Below are 17,250 nucleotides of genomic sequence, written 5' to 3' on the forward strand. Positions count from 1 at the left end.
AGTCACCGAAGGGCCCTGGGGGCCCAGAGCCGCCACGCCCCAAGGGAGGGGGGGCACCAGTGGTCTGCGCCGGCCAAGGGCACGGTTGTGGCTGGGACTGGCCCAGGCCATCGGCCCTGCCCCCTGCGCCTGCCCATCCAGCCAGAGCCCCTGGGGGGAATCGGAAGGCGGCTGCAGCGGAGGCCCCAGCTCACGTGGGTCTGGGACCACCACCTCGGGGCTGCGCTGTAACCCACATGGCCCGCTGACGCTCCTGCTGTTGACAGGAGCTGACTCAGGGGGCAGGAGGGAGAGAAGGGTCCACCTGGTGGTCGCTGTCCTCGGCGACGTGGCCCCTGATCACACTACTACACTGGCGGGGGGCGGCGTGGAGTGAAAGGGGAGGAGGCAGGAGTGTTGGAGGAGGGGCCCGCCTGGCTCACACGGCCCCCAAACCCCTCCTCATTTGCCCCGGCCATGAAGCTGAACACGGCCCCCTCCGCCCTGTCTGGGCCCAGGCCCCCTCCTGCTGCCCCTCCCAGGGGCCGAGGAAGGGAGGAGCTGAGAGCCACCACACAGCGTCCCTCCTTCCCTGCGGCCCGGTGTCGCTCAGTGACGTGGCATCTGTGGGCATCTGCCCCGGGGGGACACCAGAGTGAACCCCAACAAACCAGAAGTGAACCAGAGCTCCGCAGGCCCCGCGTGTGGGGTGAGGAAGCCTCGGGCTCGAACACGCGGCCCACGTGCCCCCCGTGTTTTCAAGGAAGCCCTGGGTGACGCCGACGGTGGAAACCCATGTTCCCCTGGAGTTGTCCCAGAGAACCGGCGGCGGGAGCCCTCCTGTGGCCGTCCTCCCTGCCAGGTGTCACCCACACGGAGGGCACTCGAGCCACCCAGGCCTCTCCCGAGTCAGCACAGTGGCTGGGGCCAGAAGGGCTGGCGCTGTGGGTGGCCGGGACGCCGACCCACCGCTCTGGGCTGGGAGTCCCGGAAGCCTGTGTCTCCCCCGCACCCCCCCTGCCCGGTACGTGACGCTTGGACAGCGCAGTTCAAAGCCAGGCGGCCTCATCCCGGAGGAGCCGGGCTCCTGTGCCCCGCGGGTCCAGGTCCAGTCAGAGGCGGGAACATGCTCTCGCCTTACGCCACCGCATGGGGAGCCTGAACCCCGCGTCCTAGACGGCACCTCCAGGCCAGCCTGCGTCCGGGCAGACGCCCTGGGAACGGACCCCACCCCTAAGAAACTGCCATGATTCTTACCCCTCAGGAGCAGGGAGCAGAGCTCGGGGCGCCCCGGCGTCAGCAGGGTGTGGTCTGGAGCTGCAGGTGTGCGCTGGGCGCCCACCTCCACCATGGGGCCTCCCAGCCACAGCCGGCCCAGGGTGCCAGCCGCTACGCTCCCCTACGGGGACCCCTTGGGGGCGTTTGGGTGGCGTCTTAGCTTTCACCTGAGGCAGGACCACCTCGTGTTCGGCGCAAGAGGCCCAGGGAACCAGGTGGAAGGCACCGCCCCTTCCAGGGATGGAGATTCGGAGCACCTGCCCCATCCCCGCTAGCACGAGAACAGTACGAGAGCCGCCGCAGGCCCAGCTGGTGCTCCCACTCGGCAGCACCTGGAAAACCCCGGAGACATCACGGGGACCCAGACGCCTCTGCCCCAGGATCTGAGGCACGAAACACCTGGGGAGAGCCGGCCCCAGTCAGACGCCCCGGGACGGGGGTTTAGACGTTTTCCTGTTATTTGAGCAAGGCCGCCCTTCCCATTGTCTGAGCCCCCCGGGTGTTGGCACCGCCGCACCTTCTTCTGTAACTTCCTAGGTCGCCAGGGCCTGCCCTCTCTGCCCTCCCCAAACCTCCAGGAGCAACAGGCTTAAATTCACTCACAGGCCTCACAAAGTCCAGAGGCTCTTGAACAAAAACAGGCTAAGGACTCCCACCTCAGCCTCCCGAGTAGCTGGGACTACAGGCATGTGCCACCATGCCCGGATAATTTTTTCTATATATATTTTAGTTGTCCTTATAATTTCTTTCTATTTTTAGTAGAAATGGGGGGGGTCTCGCTTTTGCTCAGTCTGGTCTCAAACTCCTGAGCTCAAATGATCCTCCCACCTCGACCTCCCAGAGTGCTAGGATTACAGGCGTGAGCCACCACGCCCAGCCCATGTTTCCCTTTTTATAAGGACACTGGTCATCGGACTGGGCCCACCCTAATGACCTCATCTTGATTTGGTCATCTGCAAAGACCTGTTTCCAAATAGGGTGCCACACGCAGGTATGGGGTTGCGACTCCCAACAGCTCTGGAGTGGTGACACTTCCCGTCAGCTCTTTGCGATGCACTCCACACCACCACGCAAGCAAGCTGGGTGGGAGCCGCAGTGGGTGCCACCTGGCCATGCCAGCAGGGCTCCTGGACTGGGGGCAGGTGCCGGCGGTCTCACTGCCTCTGTGGCCTGCCTGGTGGTGCTTCTGGAGGGCGCTGGAGCCACCGCCTGGCACCGGAGCTGCTACGACCACCAGTGAGTTTGGCCCACTGCCCTGACCCGGCCCAGGGACAGAGGTGTCCTGCTGAACGTGGTGACCCAGCGGGCTCTAGCACTGTGGGGCAGCTGCTGGCTGTGTCCATAGGTGCCTGCCCCGGCCCAGCCTCACAGTAAAGAGCCCAGGACCAGGGTGCCCGTGCTGGGTCCTGGGTGTGTCCCAGGCAGGTCTCGGGCTCCCTGGGGCAAAGCCACAGGGGACACGCCTCCCTCCTGCCAGCTCCCCAGGGGCTGCCCTTTGTGCCCCCGTGGCAGGACGAGAGAAGCACAGTGCACTCAGAGAGCCACACGTGGTTTTGGTGGGGACGTCCCTCCCTGTGACTGCACGGTGTGGCCCCTTGGTCTCTCCAGCAACCTGCCGGGAGTTAGGCGTCAGCTCCCTTGTGGGACAGACAAGCTCCAAGCACCGCTGCGGAGAGTGGGGGGCAGAGCTGGCCCCCGGCGCCAGCGGCCCACCCCCTGCCGGAAGGTGCCGTGGACCCAGCGGACTCCTCCCCCGGCAGCCCAGGGCTCTCCCACCAGTGCACAACCTCCCTGTCACGTTGGAACCGCCTCTGCAGCTTCCCACAAGCACACGCATGCACGCATGCACACACGCACACAGATGTGTGCACATGGACACATGCATCCACCTACACGCGTGTGTGCACTTGCAAACACGTGCACAGGGGGCCTTGCCGCTCAGGCCCTGCCCCAGCCCGAGACCCCTCCTCAGCATCCACCATTGCTTTCTCTGGCGTGTCCGGGGGCATCTGCTCTTGCCTGTCTCGTGTGTCTCATGTCCCATGTGACGGGACCACCGTGACAGGAGGGACGCAGCAGAGGCAGCCGCCGGGCGCTGGAAGGAGAGCGCCACACCCTCCCGGCCCGAGCCCAGAGCTGAGAACTTGGCGGCGTCTCCTCTCTCTCTCTCTCTGGACTCTTCACTTCTCCTCGCGTGGCCTGGGCGGAGGATGCCTCCCGACCCGGCCCCCCGCTCAGGGCCTGCGAGTGACAAATCTCTGAGCTTGCTTCCTGCTGCAGTGGTGCATTAAACTTGCGCCTTCGTCTGAAGGACTGGGGGCCGTCCAGGCTGCGTTTCCCTGGGGACGCTGGGGGACACAGGTCCGGCTCCCAGAGCCAGGGCGGTGGTCGGGCAGGCATCCCCTGGACACGGGCCAGACAAGAGCCACGAGGGCGTCTGCCGGAATAAGCAAGGTTCCCGTGTGAGGGACCCTGGTCATGGGTCAACGGGGCTTTAGGCCGCCCCTCCCCGGTTGGAAAGAGCCCCGTGAAAGGCGCTCTGTGAACCCGGGTCCGCTCCCTCCACGGCCCGCTGGGGAGGCCGCCAGACGCTCTGCGCCGGACCCCAGCATAGCCGCAGCTCCCCAGGCTGCCATGTCCACCTCCCAGGACCCCCACACCACACAGGAAGTGTCCACTGAGCCCCAGCTTCAGAACCACTGTCACCTCTGACATCAGGACCCCGAATGGCGAGGACAGCCACGGCAGGGGTGAGCTCCCTTCCCTGGGGTGACCGAGTGACCAAGCCTGGCTGGATGCTGGGATTTCCAGCATCGCGTTTCAGTTTCCACGGCCCATGACCTTGACGGCCGTGGGCCCGCCCCAGGTCGCTACGTCCCAACCACACCTGCCTTCCCCCGATGAACGGCCGGCCTCTGCCCTGGTGTGAGGGGCCGTCTGCCCGTGTCCTCGGACAGCCAGGACCCAGCTGCCAGGCTCACCTACGCGGCCCTGCACCGTCACCCACCTGTCTCCACTCGGGAGCACAGATGGGCTCCACGTGCCCCACGGCATGGAAGGCCACACTGCTGGGGGACAGAAACTTTTCTATCGAGTTCGGCAAGCTCCGTGGACCCCACGGTGGGCCTGACCACAGGTGGGGGTGCTGCAGAGAACAAGGGAGGTTCCCACCCGGCCCAGCTCTCGGGGCTGCAGTCTGATGGGGAGGGAGGGTTTCCAGGTTTGGGTCATGACACCCTGTCAGTAAAAAACTGAGCAGTCAGTGGTGACATAGCTGTCCGTGTGTCTACAATACATACATGTGGAGACACTTCCAAGCACTACTGTCCAACATACCATTCCTTGTAAAAAATACCCAAAAAGTCCAGAAACATACACTTAAGGAGGACAAAGATATCAACAAAAACAGAATTGTAACAGTTTCTTCCCAGATCCGTGACCCCACCTGCAGCTCCTGGGGCAGCGCCCCACTTGAAAACCACTCTTTGGGCATCTGGCGACACAGATGGGACAGGCCGGGACCTGGTCACAGCACGTTGTCACCCCCAAGGTCCTAGCATCAAGGACAGAAAGCAAGGATCTTGGTCACCTGCAGGTCCCGCTCCGGCTCAGAGGGGGGTGGTTCCAGGAGACCTGGGAAGCGTGTTTCCCACCGCAGGGTCATGCGGGTTTAATCCCAGAGCAGAGCAGTTGATTGAGGACAGAGGACACGGGGCAGATGGAGACTGTCACCCTCCCTCCCGGGGGCTGCACCCATGGGGAACAGCTCTGTGGGTCCTGCTTGGACGCAGCCCACAGAGGACGAATCTGCGAGGTTGGCGGGATCTCAGGTCTCCCTTCCGGGTAGTGGTTTGTGACAGGGCTACACCGGCCAGGCACCCTGAACACCCTGACCCCACCCCAGGGGAGCTCGCAGGGGGCGCTGGGCAGGTCTCCACAGAGGTGCTGGCACATCCGGAGTGAGGATAACCCGAGCCTCCCGCTGGGATTAGGACATGCACCTGCCAGGCTCGGTAGGTGGGTGGAGGGCAGCGCTGGCCATGCCTGGGAGGGGGAGAAGGCAGAGAGGCTATAAATAGAAACCTCGCCAGGCCAGGAACAGGTGAATGAGCAGAAGGCAGGCCTGTGTCCTCTGACGTCCACACTCTCGGCAGGGCGGTGCCAGGCCATGACCGCGGGAGAGACATGTGCCTTCTTCCACGCGTGCCCCCACCAGTCCTTCCGTGCCCTCTCACCAAGCAACAGGCAGGCGCACACATGACACGTCTGACCGGCTGGAAATGTGGGTTGGGTCCCCATCCCACGGCTTCCTGCTGTCTCAGAGCCTTGGTTTTCTCATCTGTAAAATGAGGATGACACTACCCCAGCCACTCATGCCCGTAAGGAGCACTGGTGTGACAGACACAGCCTCTCTGTCTCTGCACAGACCCCACCGTCTCCCCCTTGCCCAGCAGCCCTCCGGTGGCGAGCACCAGGCTCTCAGGTGAAACCACTGCCAGCCACAGACGCGCCCGGTGGTTGTGGCGTCGGGGCGGCCACACCAGACCCCCTGGGTTGTGAAATGTCCACATCAAGGGGACCTGGACACCAGACACGGCCGCGCCCAGCTCTTTGCCCTGCAGGATCCCAAACACAAGACCTGAGGGACGCGGTCTGCCCAGGGGCTGCAGAATGCTCTCGACTCTCCCCTTTATCAGACCACACGTCTCCACCCCTGCGAAATCCAGAATTCCAGGCTGTGTCCTTGGTCCCAACCAAATGAGCTTTCTGGAGGACTGGGGCAAACTCCTAGAGCATCGTCTCCAGGGAGGGAGCCCCGGGGAACTCAGCCTGCCTAGCAAGGACACTCTCCCAGCCGCTGGCCTGTCCCAGGGCACTGACCCCGCGGTCACCACTGTGGCCGGCCAGGTGGGACAGCTTTGGACTTTCGGGGCTTGTGCTGGTCAATCCTACGTGGGCTCTCCCAGGACGGCCCAGCGAACTCGCCCACGCGTGCGGCCTGGTGCCCAGCTCATTAGCCACCGGCCTGAACTCTGCCCTTTCGTCCACGAGTGGGTGGCCAGGCCCAGAGGGTCAGTGTGTGACTCGGACGCGCGCGCCAAGCAGTCCCGTGGGGAGGACACACGGCCATGCGCTCCGCGCCCCGCCCGCGCACCTGTCCTGGGCGTGGCGCCCGCGGCCCCGCCCGCCCGAGGCCCCGCCCCACCCGCGCCGCGCGCTGATTGGAGGAGGCGGCGCGCTATGCTAATGACCGGCCCCTGCCCGCACCTGCCCCCGGCGCCGCCCGCGGGCGCCGCAGCCGCGACCCGCTCGCCCGGAGGGGACCATGCCGCGCTCCTTCCTGGTGAAGACGCACCCCAGCCACAGGGCCCCCGACTACGGGCAGCTGGAGACGCAGAGAGGTAGGGGCTGCCCGGCTCCCGAGCCCCCCGGGGCGGGAGGACACCTGTCCCAGGTGGATTGAGAAGGAGCCAGCTCGGCCCGCACAGCTGGGGCCGGGGCGCCCCTGCGGGCCGAGGCCCTGGGACCACCAGCGCCGCCGCCTCTACAGGGAACTCAGCCCGCCTCTGACAGAGGGCGGGACTCTGTCCCCACTTAGAGAAGTTTCCCAGGCCCAGTGTCCCTGGAGCTCACCCTGAGGAACTGCTGCCGTCCTCCCCACTGCAGCCCCCGCAAGGGATCGGAGTTGGCTTCCCGCAGCAAGGGGTCTGGGAGGGGTGGCCACCTGGGGCTGCCCAGAGCATCCGGCAGGGCTGGTGAGCACAGGAGCCGAGAGGCTGACCCCTGGGCGTTCTCTACCTGCCTCAGCTGAAGCTCCAACGCCTCCGTCCCTCCCCTCCCCCCAGAAACTCTCCTGCCCACCCCAGTGGGCTTGCCCAGGCAGACGGGCTAAGGGCTGCTGGTTCCCACTGCCCACAGAAGACAGCCTGCCCACGGTGGCTGGGGCAGTCCCCGCCTAGCTCAGCAGCTTCCTGGGACAAGACTCACTGGGAGACCTTTACCCATCCCTGCTCAACACCTGGGGGGGGGTGGGATCCCACCTGGACCAATACCGGGGCCCAGGCTGCCACCGGGCCGTGCTGTCTAGGACCGTGATTTCCAAACGTGCGTTTTGAAACCAATGTAAACACCACCGGAAACTATCAGAGTGCGGCGCTCACAGCAGAGCGCACTTCTGCCGCTGTTACGTAGATGGAGATGTGTACATACGGGAAACTGAATTCACATGGGCCACAGTTTTACGTTTAAAAACCATTGTTTAGGGTCCAGTCATCATGTACACATCTGGCGGCTGTCAGAGGGCAGCCTTGCCACTGTCCTCGCTGTGGCCCCGGCTGCCTGGCTTTCTGAGAGCCAGACGGCCCTGGTGACCCTCTTCCTGCCAGGGTGTTACCCCAGGATGGACCTGTGGTGCTGGGGGTTGGGCCCCCACTGCCTCCTGATGGCTCCCCAGGGAACCCTGGAAGACAGAAAGGTGCTTAAAAGTCTCCTTTCCTGGGGATTTGGGCTGCAGAATGAATAAAAAGCAAGCACACCACGGAGGGCAGGGAGGCATTTACAACACTGCAGGGACACGTGGTCAGTGGCCCCTGGCGTGGCTCTCTCCCCTGCCACACCGCAGAGAGGGCTCCGTGGCAAAGCCAGGGGCCAGGGAGGGGCCGAGTCTTAGAAGGTGACTGTCTCCCATAGCGAGGCCCCAGTAAAGCTGGGCGGGGTGGGGCTGGGTGCCCTGGGCGCCCCCAGGGCTGTCTCTCCAGAACTTTCTTGGATTTTGTCTCTTAACCTGTCACTGCCACTCCCTCTGCCCCAGAGGTGGACAGAAAGCTGATGTGCCGATTCTATAATTAGAAAACCAGGTGGGAGAAGTCGAGGCCAGGAGAGCGGGGAGGGAGGGGCCTCCCCTGGTTCTCTTATTGCTCCACATTCGCGCCAGCACTTGCTATTGTCTGGGTTTTTGCTTTTCTGTTTGCAATTCCAGCCATCCCAGTGGGTCTGAAGCGATATCTCATTACGCTCTGATTTGCGTTCCCTGACGGCTCACGGTGCTGAGCCTCTCTTCGTGCCCTGATTGGCCATTTGTTTATCTTCTATCTGTTTGAATCCCTCGCCCACCTTTTTAATCGTGGTGTTTGTTTCTTATTGCTGACTTGCAAACTTCTTTATGAATTCTGGATACTAGTTCCTGATCAGATATCTGATTTGCAAATATTTTTTCCCATTCCCTGGGCCATCTTTCTCTATCCAAAGCCTTGGCATGGAGGTAGAAACAGGACCAGAGAGTGGTTTCAACTCATATGGAATGAGAAATGGATTAAAAGCTGTTTGGAGATTTGGGCTTTGGGGAGATGCAGAATTGAACTTCCACCTGCAGACTAACCTGTTTATTCGGGGGCTACGCCATTATCCAGAGCAAACGTGGTGTGCTAGCCCAGAAACGCAGGAGCACAGCCCCAAGGGCAAGCCAGGCCCAGGGCTAAGCCTGACGCCACCTAAGAGAGCGATGGGCAGGGAACCCCAAACCCCACAGCTGGCTGTGCTGCCCAGTGGCCTAGAGGCTTGTGAGCCATGTCGTTATCCATGAAGGAGACGCTGAGGGGTGACTGTCAGGTGACCGGAAGCTAGTTAGTTCCCAGGGCAGGGGGCTGGCTCCACGCAGGGCAGCGCCTGCCGCCCAGCGTCTGTCCTGACGCTGCTGCGTGGGAGCCTGGAGGGTGCTGGCCCGGGCAGGTGGGGCAGGCGCGTCAGAGGGCCTGGAGCAGGGCGCGAGGGCAGGGTCTGCCCCGCGAGGCCTGTGTTATGCTACTGGACACGAGGGGTCCCGTGAGATAGTGCTTTCTTTGCTTTTGGAGAGTAGCCGAGATTCACTCTGTAGACCACGGGGTCTTGTTCTAGCTGTGTTACTCGACTCCTGGCATCCGCTGTCACTTCCCCGCCGGCACCTCTGTCTCCCCTGTGAGGCGGGTCTGAACGTGGCTGCCTCGCGGCGCCTGCCTGCACGCTGCTGCCGGCTGGGACAGACCGTGAGCTAAGCGGGAGTTTGAGAACACAAAGCGCGGGGACCCCATCTCACCTCACACTTTCTCTCTCCTCTGCCCTTCCAGAGGTCAGCGGCGCCTGCTCTGCCTGCGGGGGGAGGGTGGTGCCCCTCCCCCCGGACAAGGAGGCCCCTCCCGCACCCTGCGACCTTCCCCGGCCCTGGGACCGCACCGGCACCATCGCCCGCATCTCCCTGCCCCTCCTGCCGTGGCACGAGAGTACTCTGGGGGCCTCTGGGCCAGACCCCCTGGAAATCAGCTGGGCGGACCCTCGGGCTGGCCGGGCCCCCAGTGTACCCCTCAAAGACAGCCTGAACCACCTCAACCTGCCCCCGCTGCTGGCGCTGCCCACACGGTGGCCCCCGCTCCTGGGCCCGGATGGGGACCCAGCTCCCGAAAAACTGCTCGGGGCTGAGCGGACACCCCAAGCCCCGGGCGGCTTCGAGTGCTCCGACTGCCACAAGCCGTACCACACGCCGGCCGGGCTGGCCAGGCACCGGCAGCTGCATTGCCACCTGCAGGCCGGGCGCGTCTTCACCTGCAAGCACTGTGACAAGGAGTACACCAGCCTAGGCGCCCTCAAGATGCACATCCGCACCCACACGCTGCCCTGCGTGTGCAAGGTCTGCGGCAAGGCCTTCTCCAGGCCCTGGCTGCTGCAGGGCCACATCCGGACCCACACAGGTGGGCCACGGGTCTGGGGGCGGGAGGAGAGGTGACTTGACTGACGAGCACAGGACGACGTCCACACACAACCTCCGCTTCCTGGCACGCCTGTCCCCGGGGCTGCCGTACAAAGTCCCACAGACTGGGGGGTCCAAACCCCAGCAGTCTGTCCTCTCTGTGGCCAGGATCCGAAACGCAGGTGCCGGCAGGCCCTGGCACCTCTGAGCGCTCTAGGGAGGATCCTTCCTGCTTCTGCTAGCTCTTTTCTCCGCCGACGCCCTCCCGTGGCCATCCCACCCCCGTGTCTGTGTCCAAACCCCCTTCTGGTTATAAGGACACCAATGTGAGCCAGACTGAATTAGGACCACCCTAATGGCCTCATCTTAACTTGATCATAGTTGCAAAGACCCTATTTCCAAATAAGGCCATCGTCGCAGGTACCGGGTTCGGGCATGGACATGTCTCTGGGGGGGACTGGGCAAAGCACAGGACGTGCCGGGCCCCGGTGAGGACTGTCTGTCACATTCCACGGCCTCCAGAACCCCAGAGCAGCCGGGGGTGGGGGGTGGGGAGGAGCACAGTGGGCCCCATGGCCTGGCTAAAGATTTGGGGAAATGGGGGCCCCTGCTGTGGGAGAGGGGCTGGCAGAGCAAGGGAGGCAGGGGACGCTGCAGAGGGAGACAAGGAGGACAGAGGAAACGGGGCATGGAGGGGCTGGCCATGAGGAAGGCCCCCCTCCCAGGCAGCCTCGCCATCCCAGGTGCAAAAAGTGGAGACCCGGGAGGGGCCTGCGCCCCGGTGTAGACCCGGCCTCCGTCTCAGGCCCAGCGGTTGAGGCACTTTGGTAACTGCGGCCCCCCCCACCCCAGTCACGGCTTAGACTGGATCTTCTGGGTCAGGCCTGGGGAAGCTGGGGGCGGAGAGGAGGCGTTTTCCAGGCCCCAGGACATCTAGTCTGGTTTTCCTCGATGCTTTGTTGAGGATGCCCTGGGAACCCCACTTTCTGTCTCCAGAGGGCCCTGGGCCCATACCCTGGCCCGACCCATCAGGCTTGGTCCTCGAAGCCCGGGAGTGAGGGGAGCGGCAGGAGGCCGGCCTGGCCGGAGCGTGCCCAGTGTCCAGCCAGCAGGGACGCAGGCGCTCTGGGCCCCTGGGGCACTTGTCACCCATCCCTTTACACACGTCAGGGTCCTGGGGCCACGGTCCCAACAGAAGGACTTTGCCCAGACCGCCATCGCCCTGACAAGGTGGCTCCTAAATGCCACGTCCTCGAGGGCTTCGGCTCTGCCCTCTACCTGGCCTGTGCTGGCCCGGCCCTCACCCTCGCCTGCCAGTGGCCGGGAGCAGCCGCCAGAGCCCCCGTGCCTCCCCCATCCAGATCCCAGCAGCCCAGGCCCGGGGGGCTCTAGCAGAGTCAGTGACGGATCCAGCACGGTGGCCGTCTTTGCTCTTGGGAAAGGCTCCTGATGGCACCGTCTCGCCCAGGGGTGGCACGCCACCGGTCCCCAGGCAGCTTGACTTTGGGCACTTGGGCTGTGAGTGAGCACTGGGAGGGGGAGGAAGGGGTTACTTATGGACATACAGGGCACCTTGACCTTCGGGCTGCCTTCCGGGGTCTTGCTCGGGCCTGTCCGACCCCCACTGGTCACTGGGCTGGCCCTCCGTGTGCCTCCCGCAGGTGAGAAGCCCTACGCCTGCCCCCACTGCAGCAGGGCCTTCGCCGACCGCTCCAACCTGCGGGCCCACCTGCAGACACACTCGGACACCAAGAAGTACCAGTGCCAGGGCTGCGCCAGGACCTTCTCCCGCATGTCCCTCTTGGTGCGGCACGAGGAGTCCAGCTGCTGCCCCGGCCCCTGAGAGGCACCGTGGCTGGTGCAGGTAGGACGGAGGGGACCTTCCCCGGGAGCCAGAGCCTGGGGTCCGTCCTGCTGGCAGCCCTGTGTGGCCTGGTGCGCCCAGAGGAGCCGGTGGCTCGGGAGGGAGCGGCCCAGCCTCACGCTTGGTGCTTCCCCCCCACCCACTGTGTCCTTCAGTACCCAAGAAGTCCCTCGGGGCCATCAGGACGGAGGACTCGCATGCAGACTCCCACCTGCTGAGCCCCGTTTCGGGGGAGACTCTGCTCGGGGAAGACTTTCCTCAAAACGAGAACAGGGTCCCATTTCGACTTGGTCTGGTGCCTGGTTCTCTTCTCCCGAGAGTTGAAGACTGTGGCGAGATGGTCACCGGCGCAGGACATTCCCTGCCCCTGAGCCGACGCTGGGCCACCTGCCCCTTCGCACCTCGAGATGGACATCGTGACGTGTGGTGAGCAGGTCCGTGTGCTCTGTCCTCAGAGGCACGACTACCTGTCGGCCAGCTGCACCTGCCCTGGGTGCGGGGTCTGGGACACACTGTCCTGTGTCACACGTGTGCACCACTCACTGGGCTGTCCCTACCAAGGAACAGGACGGGAGAGCCAGCAGCTGGGGGATGAGGCAGGCCCCGCCGGCTCCGTGCCTCCCGTGGTGAGAGGCCCACCCCTGCCCCCCTGCAGCAGGGCCTCGTCCCCCCAGACCCAGGGGTGGGCACTCGGCTGGCTCCCTGGGAAACGCGTGGGGTGATAAAGTGTCCCCACGCTCCTGCCTGTCGTGTCCTTGGATGTTCTGAGTGCTGCTCCATCCCTGGGGTCTGCAGAGGAGGCTGAACTCTGAGAGACCGCCCAGAGGCAGCCGTCTAGGATGGTCTGGGTCCCAGCCAGAGTAGGTCTGAGATACGGCCCGGGCCTGGCACTGTGGGAAACTCTTCTGGGCTTGGGGACGCCGCGGTTGGGCGAGCAGGGGCCTCTGGGAGGAGCGAGGCCTGGAGGGGAGCAGCGTGGGGCCGGAGAGCCGCAGCCCCCAAGGGGCTTGCAGAGGGGCCGGGCTGAGACGGGGAGGTGGGCTGCACAGCCGGCGGCAGGCGGCGCCTCCCCTCGCCCTGAGGACACAGGACCCAGCTTGCTCTGCGCCGTCCCCCCTGCATCCTTCTCAGGCCGCAGCACCGCACACCGGAGCACGTGCCCAGCCCTGCGCCCGTCTGCCAGGACGCTCTGCCTGAGCCACCTTAGCTGCCGCACTTGACCCCCACCTGGCGTCCTGCCCCCCTTGTCCCTCCGGGCGGTGTCCTCTCCTCTGCCCACACGCTGGGCTGGGCCTCCTTCCCCCGTGTCCAGCTGGACCCTGGAAGGCGACACGGATGGAGCGGGGAGGCCTGTCGGAGCGTGTTGGAGCGTGACAGAGGCAGACGCAGCCCCTGACACCTCCACTGATGGGACGGCGGCCGGAGGGAGGCTTCCAGCAGGGGGGATACCTGCTCCTCCCGGGAGGGTTGGCCTGTCAGCAGCTGCACTTGTGGCCCCGGCCAAGGGATGTGAGTTAGGACCTTCGCCCTGGGCCTGGCACGGAGCCGCCCAGCAGTGGCAAGGGCTCCCCTCGCCCCCTGAGCTGCCTGGAGCCTGCTGCGCTTCTGTCTGTGGAGGAGAATATTTGGGAACACACAGAGGCTCCTGTTCCCAGCCCCTCACGACACAGTCCTGGCCGGGCGCCCTACCTGCAGGCTCAGCCTGGCCAACACTGGCAATGCCCGCTCGAGGGACCTCGGGGCGTCCAGAGGAAACGTGACCTTGGGCTCCGCCGGACCAAGGGTGACCTTTAAAAGGAGACCACCCAGGAGACCCCACGTGAGCTGGCGGAGTGAAGACGCCCTCTGAGACAGCCATGCTCACGATCCCTGCCCCGTGGCCGTCCCTCGAGGGAGGTGTGAACCAGGCTGGGGGCCCACGTGGCAGGGTGTGAGTTTGCTGGGGCCACGGTCACTAAGGACCCCAGCCCGGGCAGCCTAAGCAACAGGGAGTTCTCCTCCCGCAGTCCCGGCGTCAGAAGTCCCAGCGCACGGCCAGGCGGGGCTGGCTCCTTCCGCGGCTGTGCGGGAGAACCGGCTCCTGCCCCGGTGGCTCCGGAGTTGCTGGGGATCCTCGGCGCTCCTCAGCGTGAGGAAGCATCACCCGACCTCTGTCCCCGTGCTCACGTGGCGTTCTCCCTGCGTGTGTCTCTGTCCCTCTTCCGACGGGGACATCAGTCATGTTGGACGGAGCCCACCCTATTCCAGTGTGGCCTCATCTTCACTACATCTGCAAAGACCCTGTTTCCAGGTGAGGTCACACTCAGGTCCTGGAGTTAGGATGTGGGGGGGGGGGGGGGACGCAATTCAACCTAAAGAGCCAGCGAGGACACCGGATGTACCGAGAGCTACGGCGCCGGCCCTCACGCTCGGAGCTCAGGAGCGGAGTCTAATCTTTCCCCTCAGTCGACATTGGACGGTGGGGACGGTCGATTCTAATGATTCCCTAGGAACGTCCCCTTCAGAGTCACCTACGGCAGGAGCCACGCCCGGTTCCCCAACCCCCTGTCCCCTCCCTTCCCTGTCGGGCCAGCGCCTGGGCCTTGGTGGCCGTGAGAACAGCCCCTGCCCTTCCAGGGGACCCTCGAGTCTCCACAGGTGCCCGGCCTCCTCGCCAGGCGGGTGGGCACCCTGGGCCGAGGGTCTCTGGAGCCCGGCAGGGGGCAGGAGTCCAGCCAACACTCACACTTTGAGTCTGGGTGTCTCGCAGGAGGGCTTTCTTTCTTTTCTTTTTAAAATAGCATCCAGATGCCTAAAGGGAGCTATATTGTAAATTCTGTTCTATTCCTGGGCCCCCGAATCTAAATGAGGCAAGTGCACCTGTCGGGCATGAAGGGAGGGAATTTCACAGGCCGAAAATAAAGCCGAATGTTTTCCCCGTGTCCCGGCCCATGGAAAATGCACTTGTATTTATATCTGGGTGGCGGAGGGAGGACTGGCAGGGACCGTAGAGGAAAGGGACACCTGCCGGGGACGGGCGTGTGACGAGGAGGGGACACTTTCATTGGCGTCGAAAAGGCTTCAGTCAGGCCGAGCTGAGGCCGCCAGCTCCCGCGCGGGCGGGACGCCCCGACGTCGGCTTTGCCTCCCGCCCGGCTTTTCCTGTCAGCAAACTGCCCTGGGACACGCGCTCAAAACTTGGATTTCTAGGGTCCTTTCCTGATACCCACAGGACGAGAACCGATTACAGCCGTGCCTGGGCGAGGTGGCCTGGCCGGCTCTTTCTCTGGGGACAGCTGTGTGGCCTTCTTTTTCCTACCAAAACCTCGACTCACCAGGTCTCCACTCTCCTCCCTACGGAAGGCCTTTCCGGCACACATTCCTGGCACGCTGCCGGAGCCCCTCTCCCTGGCAGGAGCAGGGACAGGGAGGGACCAGGGGCCCCAGGACCTGAGTGAGTCGGAAGCAGGTGTTTGTGTCTGGGTGACTGCAGAAGCCTAAGAAATCAACAAGGTCTCTGGACAGGAGAAAAATAATGTCACAAGCTGCGTACAGTGGGGTCTGCGTCTTCTCCATAGCAGGGAAAGTCCTCGGACATGTCTCCCGGGCTGGCACTCTGCAGGCTACGTAGGAAGGGGACTTCGAGGGGCCCCGAGAGCCACTGGCTGTTCTGACTCACGGGGCAAAGCAAAGAGAGCACCTGCCCTCCTGGAGACAGGTGTGGGGGACAGCGGGCCTCGGGGTGACCCAGTCCCTCTGCCGGCCCCTGTGGAAGGAACCTCTCTCCTGAAAGCAGAAGAGGTGCTAAAGCTATTGCCTTCGCTCCCAGAGCTCAGAGGATCTATAAATATCGTGTTGGCCCAGAATGTTCCGGGGTTCTCTAGGTGTTTGAAAATAGCCCACTTGTTACTATCTATACCCGAGGACCCACTCCCGGCCTCCACTTGCGTGGCTAAGTATAGCTGCTGGCAGAGCTCAATGGAACAGAAGTTTCCAGGCCTGCATCACCTTGCGGCCGGCAGAACATTCCAGGGAGAGCACCTCGGCTGCCAGAGGGGCTCAGGGAGAGGCGAGACTGACGCGGCGGCCCCTTCCTCTCCCTCCCCCTCCCCGAGAGCCGACGGGTCTGTGGGACTCCTGGCAAATGAGGGGTGTCTCGCAGGTCGAGGAGGAAGGCGCCCGGCCTGCTGTTCACGGGGCCACATTAATGACGGAGCCTCGGTTTCTTCGACTGTAAAAGCTGAATCTTGCTCACCTCCATGTCAGAATTCAAGGGAACACCAAGTAAACGTCACAGAAAAAGGAAAGATCCTTGGGACACCTACGATAAATTAGAATTGCCAACTTCAGGAAACCCTCAATCAACCTTTGACTCCTCTTAGAATCTCTGTCCATGTCTGGACGGCTGAGCTCCGACCGCAGTGTCACCTCCCGCCCGGCCCACAGGGCTGCTGGGGCTGCTCTGACGCCGGCTCCGGGCTCTTGGTGAGGTGGGGTCCCCACGCACAGTGCGGGCTCTGGGTGAGGCCGCGTCCCGGGCACAGTGCGGGGCTCTGGGTGAGGCGGGGTCCCGGGCACAGTGCGGGCTCTGGGTGAGGCCGGGTCCCGGGCACAGTGTGGGCTCTGGGTGAGGCTGGGTCCCGGGCACAGTGTGGGCTCTGGGTGAGGCTGAGTCCCGGGCACAGTGCGGGCTCTGGGTGAGGCAGGGTCCCCACGCACAGTGCGGGCTCTGGGTGAGGCTGAGTCCCGGGCACAGTGCGGGCTCTGGGTGAGGCTGAGTCCCGGGCACAGTGTGGGCTCTGGGTGAGGCCGGGTCCCTGGCACAGTGCGGGCTCTGGGTGAGGCCGAGTCCCGGGCACAGTGTGGGCTCTGGGTGAGGCCGGGTCCCCACGCACAGTGCGGGCTCTGGGTGAGGCCGCGTCCCTGGCACAGTGCGGGCTCTGGGTGAGGCTGAGTCCCGGGCACAGTGCGGGCTCTGGGTGAGGCTGAGTCCCGGGCACAGTGCGGGCTCTGGGTGAGGCCGCGTCCCTGGCACAGTGCGGTGGGAGAGGTGGGAGGGCGGAGGGAGCAGGGAGCGTCCTGCCTCTGGGAGTCCTCAAGCTGGGGCGCCTTCCCGTGGGGTGTCGACCAGCGAGCAGCCCCCAGCCCTCCCCAGGGACCCTGGTTCAAGGCCAAGTCTGGGGCAGGCACCCCCGACACGCCCTTCTCCCGGCAGCTCTCTCCTGTCCCACCCTCTGTCCCTCGTTCTCCGTGTAAGGATCAGCCTGTGGCTCAACCCCGCAGGCTCCGCGGCGGGTCCCCACCCGGGGCTCTGGGCACCTCGGTGCGGTCTCCCCCTTGTCTCACGGGACAAGCTGCGTTTGCCAACAGCGGGTTTCAGATGCCGCTCTGCAGCTCACCTGGCGGCCCGCCGGCCGAGTTTTGGTGCTAC

The 17,250-nt window shown here is 64.4% G+C and overlaps 1 protein-coding gene across 1 annotated transcript; it reads left to right on the forward strand.

Annotated features, from left to right (window-relative positions):
• The first annotated feature begins 6,583 nt into the window (after window positions 1-6,583).
• Window positions 6,584-12,050, forward strand: SNAI3 (snail family transcriptional repressor 3). Its single transcript, XM_069456551.1, has 4 exons — window positions 6,584-6,659; window positions 9,360-9,977; window positions 11,638-11,840; window positions 11,996-12,050. Exons 1-3 carry the CDS (start codon window positions 6,584-6,586, stop codon window positions 11,817-11,819), a joined length of 876 nt encoding a protein of 291 aa, XP_069312652.1. The 3' UTR covers window positions 11,820-11,840; window positions 11,996-12,050.
• The last annotated feature ends 5,200 nt before the right edge of the window (window positions 12,051-17,250 follow it).

Source organism: Eulemur rufifrons, chromosome 23 (assembly GCF_041146395.1).
Source record: "Eulemur rufifrons isolate Redbay chromosome 23, OSU_ERuf_1, whole genome shotgun sequence".
Classification (NCBI taxonomy): Eukaryota; Metazoa; Chordata; class Mammalia; order Primates; family Lemuridae; genus Eulemur; species Eulemur rufifrons.

What these genes read in the sequence shown, in the direction of transcription:
- SNAI3 (XM_069456551.1), top strand. Translation starts at nt 6,584, where the DNA reads ATGCCGCGCTCCTTCCTGGTGAAGACGCACCCCAGCCACAGGGCCCCC. An exon ending in GCAGCTGGAGACGCAGAGAG is followed by an intron (nt 6,660 to 9,359) that starts GTAGGGGCTGCC and finishes CTGCCCTTCCAG; the next exon opens with AGGTCAGCGGCGCCTGCTCT. An exon ending in CCACATCCGGACCCACACAG is followed by an intron (nt 9,978 to 11,637) that starts GTGGGCCACGGG and finishes TGCCTCCCGCAG; the next exon opens with GTGAGAAGCCCTACGCCTGC.